The 26,136-nt window shown below is 38.3% G+C and overlaps 2 protein-coding genes across 2 annotated transcripts in view; one reads left to right on the forward strand and one right to left on the reverse strand.

Moving 5' to 3' along the window:
- Nucleotides 1–14,081, reverse strand: part of LOC139717450 (guanine nucleotide exchange factor subunit RIC1-like) — a 72,066-nt gene extending 57,985 nt beyond the window's left edge. Inside the window, exon 1 of the mRNA XM_071628956.1 lies at nucleotides 13,874–14,081. Within this exon, the coding sequence (XP_071485057.1) occupies nucleotides 13,874–14,014 (141 nt within the window). The 5' untranslated portion in view covers nucleotides 14,015–14,081. The remainder of the gene's footprint in view (nucleotides 1–13,873) is intronic.
- A 2,156-nt stretch (nucleotides 14,082–16,237) lies between these two features.
- LOC139717419 (dynein light chain Tctex-type 5-B-like) lies at nucleotides 16,238–20,414 on the forward strand. Its single transcript, XM_071628919.1, has 4 exons — nucleotides 16,238–16,394; nucleotides 17,396–17,575; nucleotides 18,251–18,464; nucleotides 19,919–20,414. Exons 2-4 carry the CDS (start codon nucleotides 17,457–17,459, stop codon nucleotides 20,120–20,122), a joined length of 537 nt encoding a protein of 178 aa, XP_071485020.1. The 5' UTR covers nucleotides 16,238–16,394; nucleotides 17,396–17,456; the 3' UTR covers nucleotides 20,123–20,414.
- The last annotated feature ends 5,722 nt before the right edge of the window (nucleotides 20,415–26,136 follow it).

Genomic DNA, 26,136 nt, shown 5'->3' on the forward strand with positions numbered 1-26,136 from the left:
GTATCTGACACAATACGATTAAGATCTACAACTGACAACCAAGCAAAATATGCATCTTGTGAAATGCAAAATGTAGGGTATCAGACAAAATACTGCACAAGCTCTAATTTCCATGTACAAATATTTTCGTGAATGAGGAGGTCACAGACATTTTAGAGAGAGGACGTTGTTTTTGCGAATTGATACCGAGGCTATTGTAAATGCACAATTAGCACATGGTGTCATTTTCACATTGTTAAATTCGCGGTCCAACAGCGATCACGAAACTCACGAAAATTAAACCCTCGCAAAAATAATAGCTTAAATACAGTAATGCCGATGTCGAGCTGTACTTCACTCATGATCAGGGCTGGATACCAGTCCTATCATATTTCTACCCAATGTAAAGACTGTGCCAAGGCCTTGGTTACAACACCGAGAGATGAAAACAAACGGTTCACTCCATTTGATACCATACAAGAATAGACGCAATCATTTATCGATGAAACAAGTATCTGGGTAGCATGTTGCACAGCTTATACACCATATCATTAACTATAAAATCTATTACAATTACAGCCAGATGATTCTCTACACAAACAAAAATTTCAATTTTCATACCAAAAATCAGGCAGTGCTGGACTTTGCTGAGCAGTCTACAGGGTGGTCTAAATCTGTCTAAAGGGGGTTTCACACATGGCTTTGTGTAGAGTTGAACTTGTGTAGCTGTAGTGTTGGGTGCAGTTACTATGCAACACTACACAACTCTACGCACAGCCCAGTGTGAAACCCCCTTCATACTCACAGGGAGAATATCTGATTGGTCCACTACAGCATTGTCATTTTACACTTATGCTGAATTGTAGAAAAACTCTCTTAAAAAGGCATAACAGGGATATCAGTATCAAAGTGCCTTTCAAATTAAGTCTGTCCATTGTTATTGTTACGCACTGAAATTCTAAAGATTCACGAAGCATAATTCTGCATATTATCATGAATTTCTCTCTCCACCTTTTAGAGCAAAGGGTAATAAGAAGCCAAATCAAAATCGTTTTGAATGAAAGTGAGAATCAACAAAAATCAGAGCACTACAAGTAACTCTGCATTAAAGGCATAGTATAGTTTTGGTTGAGACCTAATTTCAGGTTTCTGACATTTTTTGGTGAGATAATGAGAAACCTCTTATGAAATATAAAAGAGCATGTAATTCCATGAGGAATTCAACGTTTATTTAATCAAAATTGGTCTTGAAATGGCTGAGATATCCAAAACAGAGCGATTCTAATAAAGTGTGGGACCCACACTTTATTACGATCACTTTGTTTTCCTTTGTTTTTGGATGTTTCAGTTATTCCAAACCCGATTTTTATCAAATAAACATTGAATTCCTCTTAAAATGGTATGCTCTGTACTATTTCGTAAGTGTTTTCTTGGTATCTCGCAAAAAGTTAAAAGCCCAATTCTCATCTCCACCAATACTGTAACATCCCTTTAAAGTGTTGCCTAACCAGCTTTCAGAGTAGAGCAGCAATGCACCCCTCACACTGGGCAGTGTGTTTCAGTAGAAGAAAGAAAGAAAGAAAGAAAGAAAAATCACACCACAGTCTCTCAATGCATCATACTGATCTCTCGAACAGAGAGATGAGGCAAAGAGGATAACTTCTGCTTAATATTTCAGTGGTGTTTCATCACTTAATCAACAGGAGTTCATCAATCTCAAAGGGAAGAACTTCAGGCTATGCACCTGCAGGAACCTGTTAAAAATTGCCTAGTCTGAAATGAGCACAAGAGTTGATAGACGTAGCTACAGTTGTGTAAGTCTAGACCAAAACTGAGTTCAGCATATAATTAGCAGATGTACAGAAAGAACTCATTGACAAGAGCTTGACATTGATGATGGCTCGGTGGCCTGGGGCCACTAAAAATTGATGTCAAGCCACCGCATATCAAACAAGAGACCCGGGGGTCACGCGCTCACCTGAGTATCGCAATTTCACCTTCCATGCATTCTTGCACACTCTTACCTGAGAACATTGGAAACTTAGGTCTGCATATGGATTCCCCCCCCCCCCCCCCCCAACTCCAGGGTGGGGGGGCTGGCAGCCCTGGATCTGCAATGAACAAACTTGGAACTAAAGTCATCAATGTACAAACTCATGGTATTAACTATGCTTTATATCATTTCTGGTTCTAGAGTAGAAGATCTTAAATATTCTTTAATGTGGGGGGGGGGGGGGGGGGGCGACGGGCCCCCCAAGAGGGACATTGTGCCCATTTGAAGGGATTGAGATTCTATCCCCCTACGGATGCTACCTGCTAAGTTTGGTCAAAATTCATCATGAGGTTTTCAAGAAAAAGATGAATATGTACAATTCAGGCCCATTACAACTGTAGGACTTCTCTCCATCCCCTCTCCTGGGTCACAAGGGGGGGGGGGGGTACCCCTGATTCCGCCAATCCCATGAACAAACTTGAAACTACAGTCATCAATGTACTAACTCATAGTATTATCTAAGCCCTATCACTTCTGGTTCCAGAAGATCTTTAAAGATTCCTTAATTTTAGGGGGTTTGGGCCCCCCCCCCCCTGGGGCCCCCCAGGTGGGCCATGGTGCCCATTTGAACAAATTGAGAACCTATCCCCCTAGGGATGCTACCTACCAAGTTTGGTGAAAATCTGACATGGGGATATCAAAGTGAAGATGAAAATGTACAATTTAGGCCCCATTAGGACCCCTCCCCATCCCCCTCCCCTGGGTCCCAAGGGGGGCACCCCTGATTCCCCCATGAACAAACTTGAAACTACAGTCATCAATGTACTAACTCATAGTATTAACTAAGCTCTATCACTTCTGGTTCTAGAGAAGAAGATTTTTAAAGATTCCTTAATTTTAGGGTGTTTGGGCCCCCCTGGGGCCCCTCCTGGTGGGCCATGGTGCCCATTTGAAGAATTTGAGATCCTATCCCTCTAGGGATGCTACCTGCCAAGTTTGGTGAAAATCGGTCCTGGGGTTCTCAAGAAGAAGATGAAAATGTAAAAAGTTTACGCACACCGGACGACGCATGACGCACGCCGGACGAAGAGCGATCGCAATACACTTTTGTAGCTCACTTGAGCCTTTGGCTCAGGTGAGCTAAAAAGCTATGGTTTGGTGGCCCAATTGGGCACTTACATATTGTGTACATGTAAGATTCAAAATGGACTGTTATTTTTCCTTTCATTTTAGGCCACTACATTTCTTTTTCAGGCCATCAAAATGTCAGATATTTTTTTTTTTTCATAGTGGCCCATGGGTTACCAGCAGAAAATGGTTAGTGGTGAGCCCTGATTGTATGTGAGAGGAAAGAACAAAAGTATGTCATTAAAGGGACTGTACAGTACTGGTTGAGGTGGGGATTCATGTTTTGAACATTCCCAAGTGAGATAATAAGAAACCTCTTATGAAAATGGAAAGAGCATGTAATTTTAAGAAGGATTCAACGTTTATTTGATGAAAATTGGTTTTCAAATGGCTGAGATTTCAAAAAATGTGGTAATAATAAAAGGCGACAGGCCACGCTTTTTATTAGGATCTCATTGTTTCACCTGGTTTTTGGATATCTCAGCCATTTCAAAACCGATTTTCATCAAATAAACTTTTGATACCCCTTACAATTGCATGCTCTTTGACATCTCATAGAGTGGTTTCTGAATATCTCGCAAAACGTTAAAAGCTAAATCCTCACCTCAACCAGAACTGTACACACCCTTTAAATATCACAGACTATTATCTTTTTTAATTTAATTTCTCTTCATCTAGAGCATGAACATCTCTCACAGTAGACACTAAAATGATTATTGATTTTTAAAAAAAAGTGAGAAAAACATATACCTGGGAAAAAAAGCTATAAGGTTCCCTGTACATATACTTGTTGCTACTGCATTCCATACATGTTCATGTTCATGTAGGTATAGTACATACAGGGTTAACTGTATGTACACCTGCTTGATCTTGCATATTACCGGCATTCACAAGGAAACTGAAGATAGCATGGCAGACAACTCTGCAGTACAGCACACAATTTCATTAACAGGTTTGCCTGTTCCTGTGTTAGTTTTTTTTTAAAGGACTGCACAGGATTGGAAGATACTCAATACGCAAAATCAGTCACTGGGGTATAAAGCCTGGCATGCCCAAGACAAGGTTTGTAAAATGCATGTACAAGTACACAGATAACACCCAAGAAGAGAGAAAGCGTAGAACTGATCACAGAGTTCCAATAATTGAAAACATGTCCAATCACTGGGGATATATTGGGACAAGACTTTGGAGGTTATTTTCAAAAATTTCATTTGATTGTACATTCCTACACTGTGTATGATCTCTTTGAGAATACCCAGGCAAATATGATTTCCTCCCCAAACTGCACCATGCATTTTTCTCGAACATAATTTCACGATAATACATGGCATGTACACAGTATCTCTCCCTTTTTTTTTAAAGATGTGTACACAACACACACAAAGACATGGCTGCTGTACAATGTGTATTACAAATCAATGCTGAGATTGTGCAATAAAAGTCCCGATTCTAAAACATCCATACGGCACATACAGTATACAGTATTTGTTGAAATGTATACAATGTACACGCACTCAAATTATTTTGACATGCACATGTAATATGTATACTTTTCCTCCTTACTCTATACAATGACAATGTGCTTCATGACTGTCTGCTCTGACACTGAGTTTGATGAAGTTGCATGGTTGTTCTTTTTGAGCGTGTGTTCACAGCATATTATATCAGCCATGATCTACTATACTTGTACAAATTCTTCAGCACTGAAGGTGTAGGTGAGGGTAATGGGCCAAGGGGATTAACGGAAAGAAAAGAAACCTTTGGAGGATAACAAAGGAGAGAATCACCATCATTTACTTGTGCTTTGTGGTCTATTAAACAGATTATGGCTTCCCAGTACTGAAGGGTACAGCTGAACCACCTACAATCTTAGATACAGAGTTCAGGTTTTTGGATCGCAGCCTTCCTGTCTAAAGATGCAGGCTACATGTACTGTACACTCTGTGTGATGGACTGTTGCTCTACACATGGTGTATCTCTATGTTGCAAAGTTTGAGTCATCATTTCTTGTATTCCCTAGTAGCCAGCATCTTTTGCATACCCTCAGAATATATAATCAGACCTTGTTCAATGAGTAAATCTGGTGTAAACAGCACATGTGTTAGGTTATACCTCAAGCATGAGTCAGAGAGAAATGTTTACTAATTTCTGTTTACTTAGAACTATGAATGTTTGAGACAACCTCTGATCTTTTCATTTACATGTACAGCAAAAGGATCTCCTTGTACTATTACTGAATTATTGACTCAACTTCCCACATGTAGATGCACATGTAGGTATATTTACAAAAGTTTAACATCATATCCAAGATAGCTGGAACCCCTGGAATAACTGAACATGATAACATACAAATTGCACAATTGCACCTTATTAATTTCTTTATTTCTATGGGTCTATAACCTTCTCTTTTCTCATCTTATTTGTGCCCAGAGCATTCCACATAGAGGATTTGGTGCATTATAAATCATACTTCTATTGCATACTGGGACAAGGCTACCCTGCAATACTGATTTTGGGAGGAAAAAAATGCATACAAACCTGTACATCAGTATGAAGACAACCTGGACATTCCCCCAGTTTTATATCAGTCAGTGAATTACATGGACCAACTGCTGATTTAGTTTGCATAGCAAACGAGGAAGTCTCACCATTACTGCATGTCTAATTGAATAACTATGCTAAGTACTTCTCACCTACAGCTGTAGGCCTACATGTACATGTAGTGCACTTGCAGAAAGGTTTAAACTAAAAACAAAGAAGGTGACCAGAGCAGATGGACTTTGTCTACTTCATTGTACTTGAATAGTTGAACTACCTTTCAAGGTGCACAGTGTTTGTGACTTTAAGATATCCACATTGTACAGTGTCCATGGTCTCTTTAGACAGACTGACAAAATAGAGTGTGACCTACTAAATAGTAATTACTATCAGTATACAACTGTACAAGACATCACAATCCAGCCAGTCCCACTAATGTATGCAACTGCTGAGATACATCATTATGTTTAGACTGACATATTATGTACTTTGTATTATGCCCCAATATTTTCGCGTACAGATATTTTCGCGAATCACGGTATCAGTGGCATTTTCGCGTGTTGTTAAATTCGCGAGTGATAGTAGTAGTAGGGTCTACTAGCTGCCAAGCCCGAGAAACACGTTCAAACACTTGCCAATGTACTCGTAACGTTTTTCTATTTGCATTGTGACTTCCCAAACAGGAAAATAGAAACGACACAGTAGAAGATTTATAAAATGAAACAATAACGGCATTCACAAGTACTCATTACCTACCAAATGTTGCAACAAATAGACGATAAAGTTTCAGAGCTGCGCTAGCGCTAGCGAAAGTTTTACATGCATCCTATATACACGGCCCTGTCGCTGTACACAAGTGTCGCGCTAGCTACACCTAGCTGCCCGTGGCGTCTGCACGGCCCTGCGCACACACACGGCATCTGGTCGGGCTACATATTTATGCATTCCTAGGCCTCACCCGTGTACCCAACCACATCGAGCCAGTGTTCGTTCGCGTAGGGTAACGTAGCACGGAGATTGCACATTTTAATGCACGTTTAGCATCGTACCGCACTTCCACAATCGGTCGCACCGTAGCGTACGTACTAGTAATATAGTATGTGTACCTACTGGCCGATGTAACAGCCACATTCTGGTCCGGCCAGCGTTGGATGCATTTTGTCATCAATTTGCACATAAGGTATGACGGGGTAATATTTTCGCGTGTTCGCGAAAATAACGGCGTATACAGTATTTGCTTTTTTCCCCTTCTTTCCCTTGTTATACTGGTTAGTGTTATTACATCTGCCTATGCACAATGGAGTGACACGACACATTAAAACAGGACCTTTGCACCTACTGTAATACAAGTACTGTAAATCCAGTTTCCCTCAAGTTGAAAGGAGACCGACAAGACACTAGAAGGCTTATAGCACATTTGACAATGTACAATCTCGGTGCTTTATGATCCAGCAGTCTACAGTGTGTATGTCTTCATTTGTCCTGATAGAGTACACGTGTACATGCAATTTGTCAAGTAATGATTGGCAGAAGAATCACAATTTCTGGAAAATTTTTTAAAAAAGGTTAAAACATATACTTTACACGCATACGCAATATGTTGTACAGTAACACGTTTCCAATCACTGTGTGAATGAATACAGAATGATCTATCCATATAGTTCTACCTTTTATATGCTATTCACGGAGGTTCCAAGTCCCAAGATACACTTGAGTGACTTGCAACTTACCCCAAATACCATAACACTGAAGTTTGGAATAATACATGTATTGTACTGTGTAATGCAGTATGATTGCTACAATAGCAAATTGACATGTACATACATGTAACATACATTGTAGACCAGTGCTTCTCAACCAGTGAGCCGAAAAGCTCTCGCAGGCGGGTCGCAATGCCTTCTCAAATGAAAATAAAAAAGATTGGGCCTTAAAAACTTTTGTTACAAAGTGGGCCGCGAGTTAAAAAAAAATGGTTGAGCACAGACATAGTAGACTATTACTGAGGCAACACAAACTACTGTATAAGCTGTTACTTTCACGCACAGATCACACTGAGGTTTGCAAGTGCACTGGTAGCCTTTTGCGCATGGCGACATTTTTCGCGTGTTGTTAAATTCACTGTCCAACAGTGTAACAGCTAAATACATGTATACAGTACCCTTTGAAGCTAGTCATTCCACATAAAATCACCACATGGTATGTACAGTACAAGTGTATACTGCATATTTTCCTGGAACAAGCGAAAGGAAATTCCAATCTTGACTGATTTAGGCGAAAAGATGACCATGAAAAGATTGAATTTTGTGAACCCCACATACTAGGTACATATCAACAGTGTTCATAGAAGCTTGTCAATATCATATTAAATCAATTCACTACCAAAGAGCAATTCCAATCTTCACAGGGACATTTCTGCATTGGCTGATTTAACTGACAATAAAAAGATTTTTACAATCATTTGAGCAAGATTGGTGAAAGGCTACTCTTTCTATGAACTAATTATTGATGGCAAGGTTTGTGCAGCTGTTAATGATGGTAGAAATTAATAATGCATACTGGTATACAAAATGAGCACATCTACATACAGCTCTAGTCAGTATGCACTGTGCATTCACATACTTCAAACAAGTACCATCCTGGTAATGCCTGCATTCCTTCCCTGTGTAATGTGCGACTACTCTTCTTACCCTAACCATTACAACAGATGTCTATGCCCCAGTGTTTAAAAAGTGATACTGTAAAACGAGGAATTTTCGCATGCATTTTAATTTCGCGAATTTCGCGAGCGCCAAGATTCGCGAAATTAAAATGCACGCGAAAGTTCTTGTCTACACTCCATGCATTGAATGCCAGTGGCAGTTCGCGAAAATTTCACGCCGCAAAAAAGGCCGTCGGCTCCAATTCGCGAAAAATTCATGCCGCGAATATATCATGTTTTACAGTAGTACATTGTAACAAGATGAGAATTTTAAAAAAAGAAGAAAAAAAAAAGGAACTTGCAATCTGAAAGTTCCTCTCTTGGAGACGGGTACAATGTATCAGACTGACAACACTAATTGACATCTGAATATGTCAATATTTACAAAGACAATACAAAATGCGTTTGTACTGGACACTTCATATCACCTCCCACCACTGCAAATTTTTGTCACCTACATCACCTTGTATTTTACAACTGTCCACACTTTTTCTCTTAAGCAATAAAATATGCGGTGATACAAGATGATGTGAGGAAACTCACAAAACGTGGTGAACCAGGAGGTCACATCGATGCAGTCACAGATCAGGTAGCATACCCACTGCCTTTAGTTTAGATGATCAATGAATAATGTGCCAGCATAATTTTGCACCACCTTGTAGATTTTTAAACATGCACAAACTAATCCCATTTCACAACCTAAACAACTTGCATCTGAGTCTCCACTCAGGTTAAAGTTGAATATTAAGCATTAATTTCTACGCTTTCTGCACATTTTGGGATGACTTTAAAGCACTGCTGTGTGCTTTAAGTTTCGTACCAACGGCTGCACTACCATGTTTGTATACAAATTGTAATGCGACTGACTACTGACTGCTTGAGTACAGTGCAAAGCTTCAATGAAAGTGACTGAGTTATCCCATAATGTGTAAAAGTGTTTTTAAAGTGTCCTCTAGTTCTACTGGACTTTGGAGACTCAAATGCAAGTGTGTTTAGGTTGCTAAATATCTAGGTTGAGCTTCTGTATGTTTGAAAATCATTTGCACTTGCATCGTAGCAGTACATGAATACCTAAACTTTGAAACCAAGCCAGGCGCTGTACACACGAGTAGTATACAGTTAACCATTGAGGGTGTGTGGAGACTTGTCCATTCACTATGTATCTACATTGTTCTCAACAGCGCATCGTCCAAGTCTATAATATGGGCAGGTTTGTAGGATTCTCAGCTAGCGGTATGACAGTGAATACCTGGTATGCACTATAAAACATTCCTGAATGCAATGCATGCATGACATTATATACAATCAGTAAGTAACTTTCCTGATTTTTTTTTAGCCGCCAAAAAAAAAAAGAAAAAAAGATGCCAATGGGGAAGTGAAACACACATTTTGATAGTTTTATTGGCATTCCGAAGAAAAAAAATACATGTAAATAGTAAAAAAAAAAAAAAATAGACGGGGCACCAAAATCTCATGCACGTGAGGACAAGAAACTACTTAGGCCCCACTTTCTTTCTTTACTTGGCCAAAGGTTCTTTTATATCAGTAGGACTAGGATCTAAAAAAAAAAAACCAGCAGCAGCACCAAGGGTCGACCTCCCATGCCAAAATTCAATTCAACTACACGCAAAGGCATTTACATGTAGTGGGTGGTTAAATTTTGGATGGCGTTATTATGGTCAGGTATGGACTTAAGGTTGAATTATGGGTGGCTTGATTTATTAGTAGGACTCGAGACAGGCAGGGTTTGTAATTGATTAGGCAAAAAAAAAAAAAATTGTTGCATTGGCGTAACCCGCCCGACCCTAAAAATTCCGCCGACCCCATGTTTTTTTATTATTTTTTTTTGCTATCGATATCAAATATCTTGTTGATTGCGATCGCGATCGCACAAACCCAGAAGTGGAAACGGCTCTGGGGATATCGGATGTACGAGGGAGAGATCTAGCGCCTCGCATAAGCCTTCCTTGATCAGTACGTCATCTGTTTCCAACACGGACACATACTCTAACAAGATTTATTCAGTGTATACGTAGCATTCAGACTGCGATGTATTGTGCACAGTTTTGCCATAGGTTTCTTGTGTGGAGAACTTACACGAATCTGTATATGTGGGACTGTAATAGAGATCGCCATGTGCGATGAAAAGATCGTACATATGGGTCAATTTGCATCTATCTTATCTAAGTCAAAATAGTAAAATATGAAGTGAAAACATTCAGGATAGGGATTTCAACATCTTTAAATTCTGTGAAGGGGTATAATTCCAGTAATATCGGCCTCATAAATGATTTGTAGAATAGATGAACACAGCACATTCGGTGCAGCAGTTGTAACTGTTTACTGAGCTGAGCACGAGTTTTACACGTAAAATGCAGGTAGCAAAAAAAAAAAAAAAAAAAAAAATCCGCCCGACCGACCCTATTTGAAAATCTCATGTTACGCCAATGCAACAATTTTTTTTTTTTGGCCTTACTTGGTTGGGTGGGTGAGACTATGGATGGTGTTTGTAGACAGACTGATGGACACTTAACCCCGGCGCGGGGCGCTGTGACCAGTAACAGCGCCCCGATGACTTGTAAGCAATTTAGTGAAGTAATCAAGTGCACTGCGATGCTTGCAATTCTGTAAACAACTCATCGTTCAAAACGATACTTGGATTCGCAACGAAAAGCCACATGTTGTAATACCATATTGTTGAATATTTATAGGTAACTATGTTATGTATCCCTCACCATTACCTCCGAAAACAAGATTAATAGTCATCATCTTTGAAACCATCTCGGGGAGATGCGGTTCACCATTTTGAACATATCACGTTAGTAAGATGATCTGCGCATGCGCAAATGAATATTCATTTCAGTTCTCTGCTAGCTGTCCTGTTTTTTTCTTTCCACACGCATACATTGTGTATCATAATATGTGCTACGTTTTATAAATACCCGATAGACAGCAAGGGTGTGTGCGCATGCGCTGTAAAAGTTGTGCTACGATACGAAATGCTAAAGGACTTAAACCTCAGATAAAATCTTTCACTGGGCTCTTACAGATCATATTGTAAATCGATTTCCGCGCCTCTGATTGTAAGATCTTATCTAACAGTATGGCTAAGAATTTCCGTATAAAACCCTGTATTTTGGTCTCTGGTCACCAAAATACTAAGCCATATCAAGTGGTACATCAATAGCCATAGGGCTGCAATGCGACCCTGACTCGGTACGGGTTGGGGTCGCTGGTGCGGTTAATCAACACTGTGCACACCAACAGCCTGCTGGTAAATTGTAAGAAATCTACGTACCGGTATGTCTGGTCAGTAGAGACTAGAAATTCTACAGTATTTATACAATGTAGATCAGGGGCCCGTTTCATAAAACTTGTTATCAGTGACAACTGCCACATTTCTATGACAAATTTGCTCTCAGCAAATCAGATGCAAGGATTTCAGTAGCTTGTCACGTCTTAGACAGAAAGATCCGTCTGTCCGGAGGACTCTTTTGTATTTTGCCATTAACGCTGTCCTCCGTAGACAGACGGAAGGTTGTAGTACCCATTGCTGTGTGGATGTTCTTAACCACTGTCTCTATGGAAAATTGGGTGAGGTACCTCACCCTTCTCGATTGCGTCTAATTCACAGCCCTAGGTCAGCAAATTTAAGCTTGAATAGTTAAATCATCTATTCAAGAATAGACTACACTCACCAGAATAATGAATAATCCAATATTTCGGTAGAATTTTCAACGCAAAACACACATCAACCAGCCCGTCGCGTCGTCACGTTCAAAACTGCAGACACATACAGTATGAATCTATTAGCCAATCACATACAAGGTAGTTTCTACGTTTTTTTTTTACTGAATAAAGTACCTCGCATGTGATTGGTTTACAGATTCAAAATGGCGACCTACGTCTAGCGAACGGCGATGTTGCGATATGGATGAAATTTCTGCATTATAACTGCGTTACTGTATTTCGATTGCAAAATGTGAGAAATTAACCCCAAATATTGCTGCATAATGTGTCATGTCATGTCAAACTTGTTTGAATGTAAAAAAGCTGTCTGACATTTGGTTTATCGTAACGTTTGATCTGTGCGCGTTGCTCCACACAGGAGCTGGGATCATTGACTTCGGTCTGTATACGGAGGGGATCCGTGAAGCCAGACGCAGTCTCCGCGGAACATTCCCCGACGGACAGATACAGACCGATCTTTCGGTCAAGTCACGTCTATGACAACTCGTCACTGATGAGGGGATGACAAGTTCAGTTCGGGAAACCCACTCACAAGGGGGGCCCCTCCTTATAAGTAACCCGTCCCCCTTATAAGTAACCCCGTCCCCCTTAAGTAACCCCCGGGGCACCCCTTATAAGGAGTCTCCACGCTTTTTTGCAATGCAACGCGAAAATGAAAGGACTGCGGCAATTCGCTTGATTATGTCCATAAAGCTTCACAAGTTTCCTAGTTACTCACGAATTTTGAGCAAAATCGGTTTGAGGCATCATATCTAAAATCATGGATTTAAATGCGATGTCAAACGACCCATGCGAATGCTGAAATGCGAGCGATTACTGGCGTGAGTGTCGCCAGACGCGGCAATGCTTGAGTGCAGACATGGCGACTGAGTACGAAAGTCTCCGTACTCTGTCGCCACGTCTGCACTCAAGCATTGCCGCGCCGCCGCGCCTGGCGACACTCACGCCAGTAATCGCTCGCATTTCAGCATTCGCATGGGTCGTTTGACATCGCATTTAAATCCATGATTTTAGATATGATGCCTCAAACCGATTTTGCTCAAAATTCGTGAGTAACTAGGAAACTTGTGAAGCTTTATGGACATAATCAAGCGAATTGCCGCAGTCCTTTCATTTTCGCGTTGCATTGCAAAAAAGCGTGGAGACTCCTTATAAGGGGTGCCCCGGGGGTTACTTATAAGGGGGACGGGGTTACTTATAAGGGGGACGGGTTACTTATAAGGAGGGGCCCCCCTTGTGAGTGGGTTTCCCGAACTGAGTTTTATGAACGGGCCCCAGAAGGCTAGTCATTCTACTTCTGGCCTGCATTGCCGATTGGCTTGTTGATTGGTGAAGAAAGGTCAAGACAAGTGAGGTGTTTTCTAACGTTAGACGTAGAGAGTCGGGGGGATTAAAACTTAAAGAGAACACCGTATCGTATGCAAATTTTTACAGATTTCTTAATCTTCTTTGAACACTTTTTCCATCCATCTATGGCCTCTGTCAAGTCGATCAACATAATTAGATTCTATAGCCCAGGCACTTTTCATCAATATTGCAAGTATAAAAATGTACGCTACTGATTTCGACCAGTCCAGCACTATTTTGCGCATTACACAATGCTACCGTGGCCGTGATCACTGGATTCTGCCACGCCATTATGAGCCGCGTCTACAGCTACAGCCCGTGGGCGTTGGGGGTTGAACTCGGGGAAAGGTGCGGACGTGTACCCGGCGCGTCACATCAAGGATCCGCAGCAGCCGTCTGAAAGAAAAAGGAAAGGCTGATACGCGACAACAACAACCTACCTTGCACTGCCACAAATGAATCGCTTGCAGAGTTACGACGGCAAACAACGTTCGCTCCCTGTTAGCTACGATACACTGGACAGGATCTTCATCTTCATCTGGTAACTGAAGATATTTAGGCCACCCGATTGGAAAATACATAGTAAAAATTGCTCTCCAGTCAACAGACTATCCTCTAAATTATTGCGAGAGAGTGTACGTCGCCATTTTCCGACAGACGTAGTACTTAATTAGTAAGAAAAGAAATCGAGGCAAAGCTACACACGAAATAATTGGATGATTTTCAGTCCTATGCTGGTCAACAGCCAATCAGAAATGTTATAAGAGGAGACAGAATAGCCCACCTGGTATTAGTATAGTCTATTTTACAGTCGCTTGACAACTTTATGATGATAATCATATTAATAATAATAATAATGATGATGATAATCATTATAATGATCAAATGATGATGATGATAATAGTAGTAATAGTAGTAGTAGTAGAAGTAGTAGTAGAAGTAGTAGTAATAATAATGATAATAATAATGAAAAGAATAAGAACATCAATCATCACTTTACTTGAATTTAATCTGACACCAACAAAGGGAAACATTGAAAGATGTAACGACAAACGTTAGAAATTATTATTAAATCAACAATTATGATCACAACAACAACAACATCAAAGGCTCTGTTATGCTTAGTAATGCTGCTGCTGTTTCTACTAATGATATTTGCACAACTTTCCATTCCTACAGATAGACCTGACGGGTATCGGCACTATCTTCAGTTGCTCTGCGTTTATATAGGGTTAGTAAAACTGCCCTCTTCACAATCATGGGAAGTTTCCACCACTATAGAGTCCCTAAAAAACAGAAAAACTTAATGACATAGGCCTATTGGTTTCATCAAAATCAGACATAGACCCTACAGGTGTATTATATGGAAGTTTGGGTGTCTTATAATTTTCCCATGTTTTCACAATATGAGTGATATCAGTCCCAACCACAAACTCAAACTGAAATGTCATCACCTCACATACCACGGTAGCATGCAGTTCTCCCATTATCACCTGCTTCACTATTCTTTTCGACATAAAATCAGTGAGAACTTTAAGCCTCCTGGAATTCCCATGTGTCCCAATAATAATCTTTAATATATAGGAATAACTTACAGGAATGATGACAGTTAAGGGGAAAGAGGGTATAGATTGCTCAGTAAATCATTGCTAAATCATCATCTAGAAATAACTCATGTTTTTGATGGCCTTTTACATACAAACCAATGACATAATCACATCTTCCATTCGTTTGTTTGATACATGTGAAAGTTTGAAATTCCATTGTTTTCATTATCTTATATCTGATTTCGTGAGAATCTTCTATTCACCCCTATTTGCTCCATTTAAAAACTATATGTTGATAGGCTAACTTTGAACATCAACAGTTTATATGAATTGCACTTTTGTGGACTAGTGGTGGTGGACTCTAAGTGATCTCCCCTCCCCCCCCCCCCATTAAGTTCATTGGTAATGTCAGTTGTATGTAGTCATCATCACAGTCATGTCGAGTCATTCAGAAGGAACTCAATTAAAGCTGTATGGCTCAATGAGAAGGCTTACTTTAAAAAAAAATGCTTACTCAGTGGCCCCAGTCAATAAATCCAAACCAGTTATTCATTTTAGTTGTGATATTATTTGGTGAAAGAATACTAAAAGGTAATGAAACCCAAATATAGGCCTGCATGTGGACTGAGGGAATGCAGCACTATTAGTAGAATACATTCAGGGAAGTTTGAGGAAAATCAGATACCTATTACGTTCCAAAGTTATGAATTTTTAAAATATTGGTTCCTCAATTGCTGGATGAGGAGACTACAACCATTGTGATGTCATCACAGGACAATCATATAAAGAAGAAAGAGAATTCCACAAAATAACATTTTTTGAATGAAGGTGCACATTCCCTCAACTGTTATACACTGTACTAACATATATTAAAGGTAATAAAACATTCCCCCTTCTTTAACAAGGTAGCTCAAGTGAATGTCTTATTTTAGCAATGTGATCAAGTGCTGATTTCTCTTTTATTTTTTTTTAATCGTTGTCCTGCAGTGACATCACAAGCTGTTGTGTGCTTTCCCAGTGAGGGCGGCACCAAAACTTACGAAAAAAAAAGTTTTTGAAAGGATGCGTGTTCGATTTTCCTCAAACTCCATCTATGTGCTCATGCTGCGTGTACTCAACCCAGATTATTTTATTTGGGTTCCTCCTCCTTAAAGAACCTGGATAGTGAGACTACGCGTAGGCAGAGGGCGGAGCGTGTGACCCATTTCACGAGAAGACGGAAGTAATCCCTATTGTGTACTGTTTCCTAGCGATCGCGATACGACGGCCGGCTAGCCAGCGATGCACCTGTTGGATTTCTTGTCTGTAAGATAATTGAAATCCTGGCTTTTATCGTACAGGCACGCCTGATATAGATGACAGACTGATCAAGGATCATAAACATATTACTGGCTGATGTGTTACAATACCAAGAGTAAGTAAATACTAAAGTGGCTCTGTCATGACGAACACCATATCTGCAAGAATATTCAGGATTGAAGAAGGCAGAATAAACAGAAGAAGAGAGAAGATTATATGAATCGTAGTAGTAATAGATCTGCGTAGTACGTTTTGTTTTGTTTCTGTTTCTTGTTTTTGTCATTCGACTTGGTACTTGATGAAAATGATACCAGACCGGAGGCCGGAAAACTAGAACTAGATCTAATTTAGAATCTATTAAATTAGCATTTGTTTCATTCGTAGGGGGCATACATTAGAATTTTAGATGAATCCCCACATACACAAGCTGAGTGAGTAGACACTAGCCCGTATAAAGTTACCGACGACGTCCGATAACGACATTGTCATTGATTATTACTGGTGATCCATGAGTGGTGCGGCCAATGCGGCGAGTGAGTGTGGATCTACTGTAATATAGAAGTTACTTTCTAAACAATTTTAAAGAAGTGTTTTTACTGTGCATTGCACTCGGCTAGCTCATTGGCACTAGCGCTGATGTGAATGAATGCGATCATCGGCCGACTCCATACAACCATACAAAGTGAGGGTCGATCACACATTCGTGGAAATTGAAATCATAACTATGTCAATATCCTTCATGTCACAAACATGTCCCTTTGCGGCTTTGGCTGATAACTAACCGCAACAGCGACCCCAACATGTACGTGTAACAGCGCCCCGCAACGCGGTTAGCTGATAATATGCCTGAAAGAAAAAGCATGTAGTATATTGTTGTAGAAAAGGTGATATGAGTTATAAGTGCTTCCATTTTGATATTTTACAAGTAGAGCTAGAGGTTCTACAATAGATAGAACCTACATCTATTACATAATAAATGAGATTAAGTCTTGCAGTGAATTTTTTAAAAGTAAAGTGATGGCCTATCTTTTTCTCTTTTTTTATGTGGGAAACTGGGATATGCAACATACAAAAGTGTATGTTGATGTGCATTGTTACTTGGTGGTGTCGTTGCAGCTGTAACCATCCTGAGAATAGCTGGTGAAACAGACTGTCTGCCGCTCGCAGATCTGCCGAGATGGCTTCAGATAAGCAGGACGTGGCCAGGACTAAAGCAGCCAAGCTCCTGAAGAGACATGGCAGCGCTTCCTCCTTGCTGAGTGGGAGTGAGTTTGGAGGAAGATTCAAACCAGCAGGGTAGGTCTACCTTATTCTATCAGTCTTCTTATAGTCGTTGATTTAGCGTAACCAGCTGTAATGATGATGTTGTAATTTAGAATATCATGATGTTGGAAGAAACAAAAGATCATCATAAGTGGGGCTGAGATAATGCTAGATACAGAAATATCAGAAGAAGAAATATCCATGAAGATAAGATGTAATTATTTTATGCATGTTTTTCCTTGAGGCAGAATGAGCTGTGAAGGACCATTTCTCATGACACAGAGGTAAAGGCTAGTTTGACTCAGAATTTTTTTGATGAATTTACAGAGAAAATATTTTATTTGAAATCTTTATTCATCTTTTATCTTTTTAAGTATCCTTACCTTTGTGATGCATGTGTGATTAAAAATATATTCTACAGAAATAGTGCCCTTGCATCTATCATCACCTTTCAAAAAGGGAAAATATCTCCTTAAGTAACTGCATTAAAAGTAGAATTTAACCTTGCCTCTCTTGAATCAAGCAAGTGATACAAAATGAAAAATGAGTTGTTCAGAGATGACCCAACTTACCCTATCAGCGTAGCCGCTAAATGTTTACCTTTGTTATAATTTCCATCTGTTATTCATGTATGTCCTGTCAATTAGCTAACGCTTTAAAGGTACATTTTGTGTATACACCATAAATGAAACTCTGCTGTCTTTTCAGGTCTGTGAGCACTGTGTCCTTTATTGATGAGCCTGGCGATGGGACAAGGCCTGGTCCTCCTGTCAGACTCGAGCCCACTTACCAGCTTGGTCCTGTTAAGAAGTTCCCTGTCATGACCGTGAAGAGCATCCTACAAGAGACACTTGAGAACTACTTGTTAGACAAGAAATATGAGCCAGAATTGTGCAAAAAGATGACCAAGACCATATCAGATGTACGTAAAAAAAATTTAAGAAAGAAAACAAACAAACAAACAAACATGATTACGAAGAGTGAATGCTCATGCTTCATGGTATTGTCAGGACATCTACTCCTGTGGATCACCACATTCAGATAACAACAGCACTGACATGTATCCCACAAATGATAGCACTCTGAATCAGTTTGAGTTGACTTATTCTGAAATGAATTCTACCAACACCAAGCAAGCATTGGTGTACAGTAGTATGGTGTACACTGTAAACTTGCTAAATTTATTCCAGAATACACCATGGATACTGGTTTTTGGGGGTATGCTGAATGCAGATAGTAATCTCTGCTTAGATTAAAATATTATCCATGGTACCGGTAACTTCCTGATGTGGTAGATTGGGTTGTAATTGTATAGGTGGTAATTGTCCTGATTGGGTATGTTCCATGTGCTGTTTGCCCCTGGTGGTGATTATCCAGGTTGGTAATGGTGGTGATAGTCGTCATCAAGGATGAAGCATAATATTGGCAGCTGGTGCAGATGGAGCTGCATTGAAAAAACAAAATGTGTAGAGAAATATTAACTCAGTAGGAAGGATTTAAAGTATGGAAGTGGGGTTCTGATGCTAGAGAGGGTATGTGACCAATGTTACAAACCAATACGGGTACCTTTTGACCTACACTGTACATAGGTAAGACAGGTATGAAATTTTACTGCAACTTGGTAACTGGTGATTGTCTGATTTGCGGCATGTGCATCAACTTTGTGAAATACTTTGAGACTCAAATGTGTGTATGTCTTGCCTATAATGTAAGTATGCTTAAAGGGGATGGCTAGTAACCGATCAATGGGAATCGGTGAGGATGCTGAGGGATGATTGTTGCAATCCTTGTGGGATTCATTCAAGAGTACATTATATATCTACTGTTGTGTGAAAATTATTTGCTTCAGAACGGTCTCACATTCAAGTAATGTGCAGATTAATGCCCCGTCACTGACCAGGGACGCTAACCTGGAAACATTAAACTGCACATTACTTGAATATCAGACCATTCTGAAGCAAATCATTTTCACACAACAATAGATATATAATGTACTCTTAAATGAATCCCATAAGGATTGGAACAATCATCCTCCAGCATTCCCACTGATTCCCACTGATCAGTTACTAGCCATCCCCTTTAATAGTATTTAATTTGGAGTACGTAGTCAGTATCAGGAGATATGAATGGAGTACTTAGTACCTGGTCTGAAGATGCATATATACCATATCAATCTTTGTTCCAACTCTTCTGTATGCATCATAAAAGCTATGACTGTGTACTGTATTATAAAATGCACACATACACACACAGATATAACATAATTGCTATGACAGTCACAGTTAAGCAGTGGTAGATAATCTTTCCATTTCTCAGGAATCAGTGTGAGTACTGATGACAACAAATAAATTGTATTAATATCTTTGTTTTTGGCAGGATGTGAAAGCTCAGGTCAAGGATCTCATGTTGCCTCGCTACAAGATTATAGTCCTCGTTCATATCGGTCAACTGCAAGACCAGGGGTTAAAGGTCAGCAGTCGCTGTCTGTGGGACGCCTCCAATGACACATCGGCATCGTATGAATTTAGAAACACCAGTCTCTTCGCTGTTGCAATGGTGTATGGTGTGTATTACGAGTAACTTTATTTCTGTCCTTGATAAGGAAGTAAGATATATGCTACACTTTGTGTTTTGATATCTATGGTATACAGAATTATTCATTGCTGCTTAGAATACCAAAGTCTTCTTATTCTTTTATTCTCTATATTCTTTTTATTCTTTTATTTTTCGTTTTGGTCTCACATGACACCACAGAGAAGAAAGTTTGTGTTTAAATCTTAACAAATTTGTTATTATGGCGATGCAAGAGTGCTTTAGTTACAGTTGGTATCCATAGAATTTGATATGTCACACTCACACACACACACACACACACACATGGCATGAATCAAAATCACTCCTACGGTAAAATGCGTGGGAAGGTAGTCACATTGCTTTGAACCTTCACTTGTTTTATTGATTAATACCTGACTGCTTATCCATGGGCATGTATGCTGAACAAGAATGCATGTCATACATAACAAAAGAGAAGAATGCTCTCATTTTATTTTTCCTGCTGTTGCTACATCAACGAGCACTCTGACAGAACAGCAATTGGTTCAGCACAGTCTAAGTCATACAATGATTCAAGCTGAGATGATTAGTTCATATAATTTGTGTGACAAATTATAGAAACATACACATTTTTCTGGAAGCAATTGTTTTGATTGACAAGATGTTCATCATGCATCGTAGAATGTAAAGGTGTTGTATAGTTTAGCACTCACCATTCACCAAGCATTTACTATGCATATATATCAGGAATTGTAGACGTAAGAGTCAACATTTACCACAAAAGAACCCACCAAATAATTATTTTATTTGCAAGAGTACATTGTGAGCATTCTTTTCCCTAATCATTAAATTTTGTTTAAGGTCTTGGATAGTTACTGTGTATACCATAACTCTGTAATATTATGCAAACGTGGAAATAATCTAAAGGATAGATTCACACAACATAATTTGATTTAAATTCAGGTATGCAGATTATATTTCTGTTTAATACATGCACATTATTGGTCAAAAATATGTACACGTATGCAGAATCATCTTATGTAATATATAAGCAGATTTTATTTTAGAAGAGAATGACTGATTTACTCTCACAGATAATGTGATAAGTTTACTGTTACATATCTTATTTATTTCTTTCTCTTTTTGTCATTATGATCATGTTGCTTTTGAGCACTACTGTAATCACTACAAGTCTTTGTACAACTTGCAGGGTATGTGTCTTGATCATAGCTTTATAGTTTAGTTCATCAACTGCCATACCTTCAGTATGATATGGTGCAAGTGGCTGTCAGATGATACTGGTATTTTGTAGGTGATTATAGTAATGCATTTCAATGCACTTTCAAGCATGAAAGAGAATCAACTCTAAACTTTAGTAGAACAAACATCTTGGAACTTCTCCACAAGCATAGATAAAGTCAGCAACTCTTCTACAATTCTTAAGTAGTCACCTCACTCTTGTTTAACTCACTGCATGACTGAAATTCTTGTTGTACATAGTTTGAAGTTGAATATTAGAATAGGGTCGGGCTCTTTGTGTATTGTGGCAAAGCGTATCATAGCACATTTTGGTCTACATCATTAGCATCATATTAATAAGCATGTACTGTATGGAAGGATAAGAAAGAGCAAACATGGGTATTGCATTATTCATAGTTCTCATTTTAAGGCTGATAGTACATTGACCTTCAGTCACTTCATCAAGTTATATAATCCATCTTGTTCATGATACAAGTGAAATTTACCAAATAAGTAAAAATAAACAGCCAGTCCACGTTACATTTTTGTTATTTTATGACAAAAAATTTGTGTCTGTCGTCGACCAGTGAGAAAGATGCAGTAGTCATTGAAGACAAAGTTTTAAAAAATATAGCAAACATACTGCTGTTATATGGAATATTTTGCAGTGCAGAAAATTTGTTGAATTTGCACTCTATTGAACTAGTGAATGCATAAGAAGAGATATGCAGTCTTGATGGTATGAAGAAGTATAACTTTTGTGTGAAGTGATATCTTGAAGATGGTCATATCTTTTTTGGCTGTCATCAAAAAGGTCTTGTACAACCCAGGAACTGTAGCATTCACAGAAATAAATGCTCTGTTTTTTCTGTTTTTTCTTTGTTCTTTTTTTTTTTTGGGGGGGGTGAGGGTGTGTTTATGTTCATCTAAATACTTGTATGCATTGTTTTCTTTCTGTTGTACATATGAAGGGTTTGTTTGCAAAAACCGATAAGTCCATTTTTAAAGATTTTGAAGTACGATCTTGTCATAAAGTACAAAATAATACCTTTTAAATGATATATCGGTCACTACATATAAAGGTATATTTTTGAAGTTATGGTCAAAAGAAGCAAACATTTTCTTACTATTCTCTTTATTTTTCTTGACCTTTAATCGCAAATATCTCCATTTGGCAAATATGGGCTTATCGGTTTTTGCAAACAAACTCTTCATATTTTGCTTTGAGTGGTGTGTGTATTGTAGGTAGGATATTGTTGTCTTTATATGACCAGCATTTTCACTGGACAAAAAAAAGGTAGTCTCTGTGGGTATAATTATCATAGTACTTGTGAGTAATATGCACTGTAAAAGTGGATATTTTCACATAAGTAATCTTTCAGGTTTGGCTGGGTGAGATGAATTTCTCATGTTTTCGATTCTGCAGAATCAAAACATGAATATGGCATGCAAAAATATTTGCTACTTTTATTTTCATGCTGGCTTCTGGTAATTGCACCAAATGTGCGAAAAATGTCCACTTTTACAGTAATGTACAATGTATATAGCCGTAGCTTGATGCCGACAAACTAAAAGAGAGATAGTAGGTTTTATGTGGTATTTGATCATTTATAAAGCTTTAAGGAGTACAGAAGAAGAGAATTTAGAGTATGCTTTGATATTCTTTTTTTGTCAGAAATTTATATCTAATCAGAAAGATCTCTTTGTACATGCATACCTACAGATACAGTATATTTTTAGGAAATGCAGAAATTGTCCAGGTAATAGTATTTTTACACTCCATAAACTGAACTTGTATGCATTCAATTTGTGATTCATGGATGATGTCCATTTTGCCAATTCAAGAGCAGTATTCACGTCCTGGAACGGAAGATGCATGACCTGCGGGTATATGTTCTGTCCTGATGGTTTCACAAAAGCAAATGGCAGCAAATGTTTCCAGCTTTCAGAATGGCTATTTCATTCTAAGTGGTACCTCATTCATGTAAGAAAATTTTCTCCCAGACTGTGATTAATGCAGCTTATCTAAATATCAAAGGATGTTTACAGTACATGTAGTGTATAGCATCTTTTATGTGTGCTGTTTGTTTGATCATGAAATGAAGTATTAATTGTTTGGGTTTTTTCTCATTTTGCGTAGAGTCCATGAAAGTTCACCACATGCAATTGATAGACTCAAAAGATATTGATATTCAGTCATGGGTGTTAAGACTCACTGTTAAACTTTCATCTCTTCTGTGTTATTAGCATCATTAATTGTAATGATGTTTTTAGCTCTCATCATGAAACATTTTCTATTCTACGCACTTTGAAATTTGGTTAAAAAAGAAGTAAATTTCAATGCTTTGATTTCTGTGATTGCTGACAATATAAACCAAATTGTCCTGGCAGTGTCACGTAGATGAACACTTGCAATGAGGCTTTCTGTATTCATCAGGTATTTTGTATGCATGTAGATATCCTCCAGTGCACTCTACGCTTAGAATTGGATAGAGTCAAGATCACTCTGGTTTACTTGTTGATTTTTCTGGATTTATCTCACTGTCTCCACATTCAACTCCTTTACAAATTGCACTGAAATTCCCACTTGACATCTGTGTTTTTCCGAGCAACTCTGATACGATGTGGATTTGTCTATACTGACTATGCAACTAATGGTACTTGGTAAAGAGTAGACTAGAGACTCAAATATTTTGTGAACAGGCTGTGAAATTTGATGTTTTTGTTTTTTCAAAGTGTGATATTGAGATAAAGTACTACTTTTTAAGTAATGAAGGCTTTCACGTTGAATCAGATGTGATTTGTGGCTGATATCAATGGATGCAGGGATGGAAGATAAAGTATAGGAAAATATAAAAATACTTTTGCACAGTTCAAGCATAGCATTCTTTGTGGTATTTCAAATCAACTAGCATGGGCACATCCTCCTGGACATATAGCAATTTACAGGGAGGAATATGTATGCAAATTTTATTGTAGTGATAATAATGTGTGTTCATATTGGAAGAAGTATGACATGTCAAGCTGCTTAGTCATACAAATACAGTGAAGTAATTCTTCGCTAAGTCCTATATCTTGTGATAATTTCTGAAAGGGATGCAACATTTTTGATATCATGTAACAAAAGCAATATACATGTATCCCCTTACTTAGAACAAAAATGAGCGAACCGTCCATATTGCAGTAATGTTTTTGACACTTGCAAGACAAGAGGAACTTGGACTGCCTACTAAGCCACTTTAGTATGCTTGTTGGACATTCATTGTCTGCATGTGATATTGTGACCAAATGATATATACATGTATTTGTTCATAATTACTGTGAAGAGCAATACTTTATCAATAACATAACTCTAATCATGTTGAAATATATATTTCTGCATAATGATGTGAAAAAGACTTTGTTCCCACAAACCATTTACGCTTTAATAAATATGTCCGTCCACCTCTACCTCTGTCTGCATCTGTGTATTTAATGCAATTAACAGTTTTTCAGTGATAGATCGGTTGGATCCTAAGTGTGTGCAGTAGTGAAATGAATAGCAAGCCCATCGATGTCTAAATACATGTACTTATGACATTTTACAGTTATGAAACTCTTCAACAGCTTTTTTAAAGAAACTCTAAAACATTTAATTTTCTACAAAGAGGTTGTTATGATTAACAGGTTTTTTTTTTTCTATAAATCACCTGCCATTTCTTCTACAGAATGACTTACTAAAATTTTTACAAAAGACATGGGAAGAGAAAATATGTCCATTTTTTTTTATTGAGATATTGAGACTGTAGCTGCTGATAAACAGAAAATGATCAAAATATATGTGATGATTTAAATATGTTTTCAAAAATATTTCTTTTGAATTGAGTGCAGTATCATTGAAAAGATTTAATATTTCTCTATCTGATGATGACTTTACATTAAAAAAGAATGAAAATGTAGTTTATCTGTTTTTCATTTAAACTCTTCACTATTGTAAAATAATTTGAGGACATCTTTTAGAAGAATATAATTAGGTTGTAGAACACTGCTAAGTGAAAATGTATTACAACTGGTTGTGATTCTTATAAAGTTGCTGAACAAACTCTTCTGTCCACTGTAAGCACTCGATTCAAATAGATACGTGGAAGGGTTGTGTGCATAGATATCTGATGAAACAAAGAAAGAAAGTGCCTGATTCCTTCTTGCACACAAAAACAACAGAGACATTTAACCCGTTCGTCCATACTAAATTCTGAAACCCCCACAGACTTAATACACAGACCAGCATATTCCCATATGGAACAGGTTAATGCTATGGGATTGGTTGTCTGATATAGGTTTATCATCTCAAAGTTTATTTCTGTTCAGGACTCCTCAGTGATGTTCATGACTATGCACTCTTCAGATTCAGGTCACAAGCTGTCAATGAATGTGTATAATTAAATCACAACATTTTTTATTTAATTTTAGAGTTATTCAACAAACTTAATGTCATATGGCAAATTCATAATGCTTGAGAGTGTGTGTGATTTGGGTTCAATCATATAGCAAGGTATCTTTGAAGAAAAGATAAAAGGATAAACAGAAACAAAAAGCCACATGAGCTGGAAAATCAACATATTAAGTGATTCCCACTTGTTTAGAAAATGTCATTGATTTCATATTTTCTTGCAAGACTTCTTTTCAACTAATTCAAAATTGGCTCTGTGAGAATAATGAAAGACATCATAGTATTTCTATACCTGATCTAAAAGGGAAAGTAAGTACCATATCCAGGGGCGGATCCAGGAATTCTGTAAAAGAGGGGGGCGCAACTAATATTT

Source organism: Diadema antillarum, unplaced genomic scaffold (assembly GCF_040938485.1).
Source record: "Diadema antillarum isolate AM-2024a unplaced genomic scaffold, OU_Dant_1.0 scf00000075, whole genome shotgun sequence".
Taxonomy (NCBI): Eukaryota; Metazoa; Echinodermata; class Echinoidea; order Diadematoida; family Diadematidae; genus Diadema; species Diadema antillarum.